General features: G+C 42.3%; 1 protein-coding gene across 3 annotated transcripts in view; it reads left to right on the forward strand.

Moving 5' to 3' along the window:
• The window catches only part of LOC137418188 (uncharacterized), a 53,469-nt gene extending 44,871 nt beyond the window's left edge, over positions 1-8,598 (forward strand). Inside the window, exons 3-4 of one of the 3 annotated variants that reach the window (XM_078770652.1) lie at positions 4,337-6,859; positions 8,343-8,598. In XM_078770652.1, coding sequence (XP_078626778.1) covers positions 4,337-6,264 — 1,928 coding nt within the window. In that variant the 3' untranslated portion in view covers positions 6,265-6,859; positions 8,343-8,598. Of the gene's footprint in view, positions 1-2,418; positions 6,888-8,342 lie in introns of those variants that run through there. The other 2 variants (XM_078770653.1, XM_078770654.1) reach the window with 2 other exon arrangements.
• The last annotated feature ends 1,219 nt before the right edge of the window (positions 8,599-9,817 follow it).

The following is a 9,817-nucleotide window of genomic DNA, read 5'->3' on the forward strand; positions in this document are numbered from 1 at the left end:
TTTACATGCGGTGTACTTACTTTTTCACGTGACTGTATATCAATGTTCTGCCTGATTGTATTCTTTCTCAATTAACCATTTAGGGCTTTAGGCAGATGACTCAACACTGCATACTACCTACTCAGGAATCCATCATTGCTTTAGATATCAAATCCTTCCTCTTCCCCAATGGCTTGATCTCCGATCATCAATTTGGATTCAGACCAGGTTATTCTACCCTGGACATGTTGCTTCTGCATTCTCAACAATGGATGAAGGTCCTCAATGCCAAACAGGAAATTAGAGCTGTCTCCCTTGACATAACACGTGCCTTCGATACGGTCTGGCACCCAGCTCTGCTCACCAAACTCGCCTCCGATGGTATCCATGGAAATCTCCACGCATGGCTTGCGGATTTCCTCTCTGGTCATAGTCAACTTGTGGCCCTGAATGGGTTTCTCTCATATCCCCTTCCTTTTCAGGCTGGAGTTCCCCAAAGCAGTGTTTTGGGCCGTGTGCTTTTTCTTGTCTTCATCAATGATCTCTCTGACTCTCTTGAAAATCCTCTCTACCTCTTTGCTGATGACTTCACTGTCTGCCGCTCCATTCCTCATCCCTCGGATCGGCAATCTGCAGCCTCCTCACTCTCTGCAGACCTGGACAAAATCACAGACTGGTCAAACAGGTGGAACATGTCTTTCAATCCTGACAAATCTCACACTCTTACTATGTCTCTCCAAAAAGACCGAATGGACAACCCTCCCATCTACTTTCTGAACAATCCTCTCCAAGAAGTTCTGTCACTCAAGCTTTTGTGTCTCACTATCTGCCATGATCTTTCCTGGGAAAACCAGATTTCAAATCTGGCCTCCAAAGCCAGTCGGCGACTAGGCATCCTCCGTCGTGCAAATTCCTTCCTTGGCACACCTGAGCTCCTCACCACATACAAGGCTTTCATCTGCCGCTCAATGGAATACTGTCCTCCCCTCTCAGCCACTGCTCCTGCCTCACACCTAGATCAGCTTCACACTGTTGAAACCAAAGCTTTCAGAATCATTGGAATGTCCCACAATGAATCTAACTCCGAGGGCCTTTCACTTACTCATCGCAGGCAGGTTGGTCGTCTTTCTGTCTTCTACCGACTCCTCTCCAGCTTTGCTCCCCCAGCTCTTTCTGGGCTCTGTCCCCCAAATATTCCTACAGGTCGCACAAAATCTGCCTGCAACCCTCTTATGGTTAAACTGCCAAAATCAAGACTCTCTGCTCACCGTCACTCCTTCATTCCTTTTTTCTCCTGCCTCTGGAACAAACTCCCTCACTCTCTTCAATCCCACTCCTCCCTCCAGGTCTTTAAAACATCTGTTCACCACCACGTCTTATCTTCCCCCATCCAAAACCTTGATCTTTTCTACCCCCACTAATTCACCCCAGATCCAATTTTTTTAAATACCAACTTCTTTCCTGGAAGTCCTTGCATTGTCTTTGTGTTTTATACTTCTCCCACCCCCCCCCCCCACCTTCCCACGCCGCCTCCCCCCAAGCCCTCTCCCTCCCACACATTCCCGATGTCCCTCACAAATGTTGTGTTTATGTGCTTCCCCTTCTCTCCCCATCTTGTATACCGCTTCCCTTTTTATATACTTTGTTTGTTTGTCTGATTTGTTTGTGTGATAAATGATAGCTCTTTCACGAGCCTCAATTATGTATGCAAAAACAAACAAAAAAAAAAAACATGGCTCCTCTTTGACCCCATTAAACCCCCTTAAACACAATCTATTAATTTTTTAAAATATTTTTTCATTTTTTTGTGCCATGTACAAACTTTAATCACAACATAACAAATATAATTTGTGCCAAGTTTGGTCACAATCCCTTCAGCAGTTTCGGAGAAGTTGCAAGTGTTTACGGACGGACTGACAACGCGCCATCGCATAAGCTCCCCTGAACTTCATTCCAGGTGAGTTAAAAATGAAAATAAATAGACAAAGGCAAAGAAGAATGATTAGAGACAAGCGAGAGGGCAAAGAATGTTAAGGATGAGATCAGAGAAAGTATCGAAACAACGTGTAAAGATTGGGATAACACATGGCAGATGCAGATGGAGGGGATATGAACGATCAAAACGGACCACGATCAGGTGAGGCTGTGTGAGCTGGAGTGAATTAATGGTGTGAAAGGGTGTGTGCTGAACTTTGGTGGAGTAAAAAACCCGGGGTTCATTGGAGTGCCGAGCATCAGTGTAATGGAGTGTGTGCCGTGAGCGTGCAGAGTGGAGTACATGAGCAAGCGACAGTAGAGGTCATGCACCGACTCAGACCGGGGTAACCGTTATCTTGTCTTAGGGGAGGGGTGAGGTTACTGAGCGGGAAATATTTTAAATGTTGGATTTCTGGTCCTGTGCGAGGGAGATTAAGAAGAACAGGTGTGTAATCCGTACAGGTCCAAGGGAGGTCACATTTCAAGGCACTGCTGTCACTGTGTGTTTACGGTCCATTCCGGCAAAACGGCCATATGTGTATGATTGAAAAGAAATTCCCAAGCAATGGTGTGCAGTTGAGTGTGCGTGGCACAAATGGCAAATTCAGCTGTGGGGCCTCTGCGGGAAGCTCACATGTAAAGTAGTGTGTACACTGTCATAGAGTGAGATTGACTGTGGAGTGGATTGTGTGAGTAAATGGTGTGCGAGAGATCGTGAGATGGCTGATGTGTGTAAGTTGTGTGCGCTGGTCCGCAAGGTGATGTGGGGATGTAGCAGATGTACCAGGTTGTGTGAGTGGATGGTTTTGGGGCGGCGCGTTTGTGTTAGACGTCTGTGGGGGTTCTGCAGCATGAGGAGTTGACGTGCAGAACACGTCTGGGTTCCCTGTAAGAAATCCGCCGAATGTCAGTGCGAACATTTAAATTAAATGGCAGGTTACGGATGTGCCCTTGATCTTTCACACAGAGGAGGAATTACATAGGATAGAATATTTAGTGCGGAAGCGGCTTAAAATCTAGAACGCCATAGCAATCGCTGCTGTTTGAATGTGTTGGTCACTTGAGGAGAAGCTGCCTACCTGTTCATGCCATGCAAGGATCACCTGCCGAGATAAATTGTGTTGGCAGGTTTGATGTTCTCAGTCGGTGTCAGTAGTTGCTTAACATCTCGTCGGGCTGCGAAACTATCCACGGCATGGCGGCCTCCAGGTCCAGAGGTCGGGGAGAGTCCGAGAAGTTCCACTCGTGAAGCACCCCAAACCCCAAACCCAAACTCAAACTCCGAGTCTGCAACAATATTTTCACTCTGTCTGCTGCTTGGGAGTTAAACAAAACTGAAAATCATTCCAAACAGGAAAAATACTGTTTGTAATGACATCATAAAGGACACAAACAACAGGCACAAATACCGAATGTAACGTGTTGGATAAAGTGATGTAATCGACAGTGTCAAATGCCAGTAAATTCCAGAATTTTTATAAAATTAATTTAACAATCTTTATTTTATGTAAATTGATTTAAATACTTGAACACTGTTGAACACAAATTGCCTTCTTGTTACTTCCAATAACCTATAGTTTAGCAGGACTTGGACATGTTAAATAGGGTGGTGTATAAGGGTGATGTAGAAGACTGCTTCAATAGCGCTTAACATCTGGAAGTTTTCTTTTAAACAATATTTATCTTCATTATGAGCTCACCTGAAACGAAGTTCCGGGGGGCTTAAGTGGTGGCGCGTCGTCAATCCGTCCGTCACTCCATAAACACTTGCAACTTCTTCTCCGAAACCGCAGATGGGATTGTGACCAAACTTGGCACCAATGATATTTGTTATATTGTGACTAAAGTTTGTTAACGGCATTGAAAAAAAAAAGTCTGTGTCGAAGGGTCTACCAGGGATCAAAGTGGGTCCAGGTTTGACCCCCCAAAATAGATATATGCTTTCTTAACTGAAACTACACACACAATTTCAATGAAAATTACCACAACCTTTACCACCCGTGCTGTAACAAAGTTTGTTCACGGCATTGAAAATTTTTTGGAATCTATGGTAGTTTATGGGGTGGGGGAAGTTGCCCCCTAAAATATTTTTTGTTTGTTTGTTTGTTTAAAGTCTTCAGATTACGTGAGTATGATTGTACATGCTGCCCTGTCTTCAAGTATCCATTGAAATTGGTTAAAAATGCCATGATACGGTTTAAAATACCTTTAGTCAGTGTAGTGTACTGCTTTATTCTACCAGATGATTGTCCAGGGGTATTGCCCCGATGTTTATATTTTTACTGAAGTGTACATTCCATGACGTAACATGTTCTATGAACTCTTAAGATGGTTCTCAAATCCATTTCCCTGCAAACGACTGATGCTGATTTGTACACAGGTGATGTCCATGCTGAACATGTGAAAGGCAGACAACACAACAACGATTCATCTGTCACAGAAAATTCAAAATGTCAAATGTCATCACAACATCGAGACTCACCTCCTATAAAATACAAGTGCATGTCTGGGCCTCACAACACCAAGATTAAAATGAAATTAAACAAACACAAAAAGGTTTTAGAAAGACGAATACGTTATCAGTGTAATGTGTGCAGAATGGATTTTGCTTCAACGAGTAACATCAAAATACACATGAGAATCCACACTGGAAATGGCCCCCACAAGTGCTCTGTCTGTGATAAAGGTTTCTTGACAAAAGGAAGTTTGAAATCGCATATGAGGATCCATACAAGAGAGCGACCTTACAAATGCTCAATATGTGATCAAGGTTTCTCTCATAGCAACAGCTTGAAAAGGCATATGATGATCCATACAGAACAGAGACCTCACAAATGCTCGACATGTGACAAAGATTTCTCTCAAAAAGGCCATTTGAAAAGACATATGAAGATCCATACAGGAGAACGACCTTACAAATGCTCGATATGTGATAAAGGTTTCTCTCGACACACCAGTTTGAAATTACATATGAGAATCCATACAGGAGAGCAACCTCACAAATGCTTGATATGTGATAAAGGTTTCTCTCATAGCAACAGTTTGAAATTGCATATGAGAATCCATACAGGAGAGCAACCTTACAAATGCTCGATATGTGAAAAAGGTTTCTCTCGACACACCAGTTTGAAATTACATATGAGGATCCATACAGGAGAGCAACCTCACACATGTTCGATATGTGATAAAGGTTTCTCTCATAGCGGCAATTTGAAATCGCATATGAGGATCCATACAGGAGAGCGACCTTACAAATGCTCGATATGTGATGAAAGTTTCCCTCATAACATCACTTTGAAATCACATATGATGATCCATACAGGAGAGCGACCTTACAAATGCTCGATATGTGATAAACGTTTCTCTCAAAAAGGCGATTTGAAATCACATATTATGATGATCCATACAGGAGAGCAACTTTACAAATGCTCGATATGTGATAAAGGTTTCTTTGAAAAAGGCAGTTTGAAATTACATATGATGAAGCATACAGGAGAGCGACCTCACAAATGCTCGATATGTGACAAAGGTTTCTCTCAAAAAAGCGATTTGAAAAAACATATGAGGGTCCATACAGGAGAGCGACCTTACAGTTGCTTGATATGTGATGAAAGTTTCTCCCATAACATCAGTTTGAAATCACATATGAGGATCCATACAGGAGAGCGACCTTACAAGTGCTCGATATGTGATAAAGGTTTCTCTCAAAACAGCACATTGAAATCACATATGAGGATCCATACAGGAGAGCGACCCCACAAATGCTCGATATGTGAAAAAGGTTTCTCTCGAAAAGCCCATTTTAAAATACATACGAGGACCCATACAGGAGAGCAACCTCACACATGTTCGATATGTGATAAAGGTTTCTCTCATAGTGGCAATTTGAAATCACATATGAAGATCCATACAGGAGAGCAACCTTACAAATGCTTTATATGTGATGAAAGCTTCTCTCATAACATCAGTTTGAAATCACATATGAGGATCCATACAGGAGAGCGACCTTACAAGTGCTCGATATGTGATAAAGGTTTCTCTCAAAACAGCCATTTGAAATCGCATATGATGAAGCATACAGGAGAGCGACCACACAAATGCTCGATATGTGACAAAGGTTTCTCTCAAAAAAGCGATTTGAAAAAACATATGAGGATCCATACAGGAGAGCAACCTCACACATGTTCGATATGTGATAAATGTTTCTCTCAGAGTGGCAATTTGAAATCACATATGAAGATCCATACAGGAGACGACCTTACAAATGCTCGATATGTGATAAAGGTTTCTCTCAAAACAGCAATTTGAAATCACATATGACGATCCATGCAGGAGAGCGACCTTACAAATGCTCGTTATGTGATAAAGGTTTCTCTCATAGCGGCAATTTGTAATCCCATGTGAGGTTCCATACAGGAGTGACCTCACAGATGCTCAATATGTGATGAAGGTTTCGATCATTGTGGCCATTTCAAATCACGTATGAATATCCATACAGGAGAGCTGAAATCTGAAATACCAGGATATGAAAAATGAAGTGAAGAGAATTTCGAAATTGAAGAAACCTGAAATTATATCGATGAAAGTCGGAGCAACAGGAAATCCGGATGATCAAGAAAACCCTAACAGAACTTAAATAGCATTCCGGGGAATATCACGACAAACAAACGACAGGTGGAGGCTGTCAGAGATTTAGTGAGGATTCTAAAACGAGCCCTTGGAACAAAGTTATGAGAATGAATTTTCATGAAATGCTTCATGAATAATGAATGATCCTTTACTGAAAAAGGAGGTGGAAATTTTGAGTTCTGGGAGAACTTCCTCTTTTTTTTTGATTATTGCTTTTTTGTTCTCTTTTTTTATTGTGACTAGTATTTAGGAATTTTGTTTTCCATCTAGTCTAGTAGGAAGACTAGGTCCCCCTGCACCCCCCGGAGATATACTTCTAATCAGTGTTTCTAGATTGGACAAAATGTGTAGAAAATGACTAGCTATGGCCCCAAGCTGAAAAAATGTCCCACATACCATTTTTATGCAAATTACTGCTGCAAATTTTATGCAAAATTATGCAAATTTTATGCAAATTTTTGATGAGGAGTAGAGTTGAGGGGTCTTTGAGGGCTTCATCGAGGTGCTCTCGGTTGCAAGACTGGGTCATTCTGAGAAGCACAGCAGGGTCAGAGATCATGATGTTCTCCTCCTCAGTGAATCTCTCCATCAACAGCCTCTCCATTGCCTCACACACTGTTTTGAGGCAAAAGAGGGACTTTGCGTAGGCCTTTCCACTGAGAACACCTTTGAGAGATCCACTTGTTACTAGTTGTGCCTCAAAGAGAATCTCTGCATATCCAGAACCACGCATCTTGTGTCCAGTGAGCATCCCGATGTAGTTCATGGATGTGTGGAAGGGTCCAATCGTTACTACATGACTAGCAAATTCATTTGGCCAGCGCCAGATGATGGGAAGGGCTTTCATGCAGACACCCAGATCAAATGTATTCAGGACCCATCTCTGACCCACCTCAGCAGTTGCTGCCTCGGAACGCTTCAGTAGCTCACGAACAACTGCGTTGTCTGTGATCGGTCTGTGCCTGGTGCCTGCATGGCATGGCAATGGCCTGCAGCCTGTGCCTGGGCTAGGGGGTTTCACCTCTGCAACTGGTTCTCCCCCACCCAGCAAATCAACAGTCGACTACTGCACGCCTATCCACCAACCGATCACAGACAACGCAGTTGTTCGTGAGCTACTGAAGCGTTCCGAGGCAGCAACTGCTGAGGTGGGTCAGAGATGGGTCCTGAATACATTTGATCTGGGTGTCTGCATGAAAGCCCTTCCCATCATCTGGCGCTGGCCAAATGAATTTGCTAGTCATGTAGTAACGATTGGACCCTTCCACACATCCATGAACTACATCGGGATGCTCACTGGACACAAGATGCGTGGTTCTGGATATGCAGAGATTCTCTTTGAGGCACAACTAGTAACAAGTGGATCTCTCAAAGGTGTTCTCAGTGGAAAGGCCTACGCAAAGTCCCTCTTTTGCCTCAAAACAGTGTGTGAGGCAATGGAGAGGCTGTTGATGGAGAGATTCACTGAGGAGGAGAACATCATGATCTCTGACCCTGCTGTGCTTCTCAGAATGACCCAGTCTTGCAACCGAGAGCACCTCGATGAAGCCCTCAAAGACCCCTCAACTCTACTCCTCATCAAAAATTTGCATAAAATTTGCATAATTTTGCATAAAATTTGCAGCAGTAATTTGCATAAAAATGGTATGTGGGACATTTTTTCAGCTTGGGGCCATAGCTAGTCATTTTCTACACATTTTTTCCAATCTAGAAACACTGATTAGAAGTATATCTCCGGGTGGTGCAGGGGGACCTAGTCTTCCTACTAGACTAATCTGATTTCGTTGTTTTTCTAGTCCCTTTTTGGTTATGCTCAGATGGCATCTTTCCATGGCAGGTTGAACATAAATTTTTCCTCAATCTTTTCTGTAGTCCATGTTTCATTGCCATATGTGATATGGGGAGAACACCCTTGATGTAAAATTGTTTGTCAATAGAAGACTCCTGCCTATGTTTTTCATTGAACTTGAATTTGTGAAGGGTTTCTCAATAAAGAGATCCTAAAAGCACAAATGCACTGTCTGTGTTATTGTGAATACTAGCATGTCTGTGCCAAATTTTGTGCTTTCCTGAAAAAATGAACGATACGCCATATTTTTCGGTCTTAACTGCTTAAGTATTAGACCATTAAACAGCCTCCAACTTGGTGTATCCTGCTGCAAAATGGATCCACACCTACTTTGCATTTCTCAAATCTGCTTCTCACCTGAAATATGTTTCTCTCTCTCTCTTCCAGAGTAATTAATTTTCCTTTGTTTGGAAACTTTGTTTTTTCCCAAATGTTGCTGGCGAATTCTCACCTTTGTGTAATTCCCTGCTATCTGATCAGGACTCGAACAGAACTTCACACCTGTTACACATCAATGTTCCAAACCTTCTTCAAAATGAGAATATCCAGCAAGAGCTTCGGGGGTCGAGCACAAGGTGATTCAGGGGCTGAGGGGGTTCTGTGTGCAAAAAAGGGACCCTGGATTACCCACCTAATTGGGTGAGAGGACCATGTGGTACTTCATATTAGCGATGGCAGACTGTCTGAAACACGGCAATAAGTGAGAAATTTATGGTTTTGTGTAAAATCCGAAAAGTCAAAAAGGCCCTGAAAATTAGGTGTAGGGCAATTTAATTATGATCTGGAGCCATATATAATTAATCAGCATAGCATAGCAAGTTGTACCTCAAACTGAAGCTTGTAATGTCAGCTACAAGATGCAATATTAATGAAATCTGATTGGTCGATTATTGAGGTCAACAGAGGTCAAAATATGACGTCAGGAGGGGGGGGGGGTGGTGCCCAAAATTCACGACCTTGAGAACTAATGACCCGGTTTGGAAAAGTTATAATTCAGATAAAAACGTTGTATTAATCATTTTGAGAAGGGAACATATAAGCAAGGTTTTTAAATAAAAAATAATTTCAGTAAAATCTTACAAATTGACCCTTTGGTGGCTGTTTGAAATTTGGACAAAAATCTCAAATATGCAAAAATGACGACACTTACACATAAAGACTTAAACATCTTAAAACATGTAAAGCGGGGTTACAGATATGGCCTAAACCAAACCAATACACTATGTAAGGCATATTAAAACATCAACATGTGAAGAGGTTTGCAGATTTGCTGTGATATGTGACTTTGCAGTCACTTGTAGCGCTCAGTTATCGGTCAGCTGAATGTAATCATGTTTTTTTGGCATTTCAAAACTGTTGAAGACCCCGAGACTGGGTAGTTGG

This window comes from Myxine glutinosa, chromosome 1 (assembly GCF_964187855.1).
Source record: "Myxine glutinosa chromosome 1, kmMyxGlut1.1, whole genome shotgun sequence".
NCBI lineage: Eukaryota > Metazoa > Chordata > Myxini > Myxiniformes > Myxinidae > Myxine > Myxine glutinosa.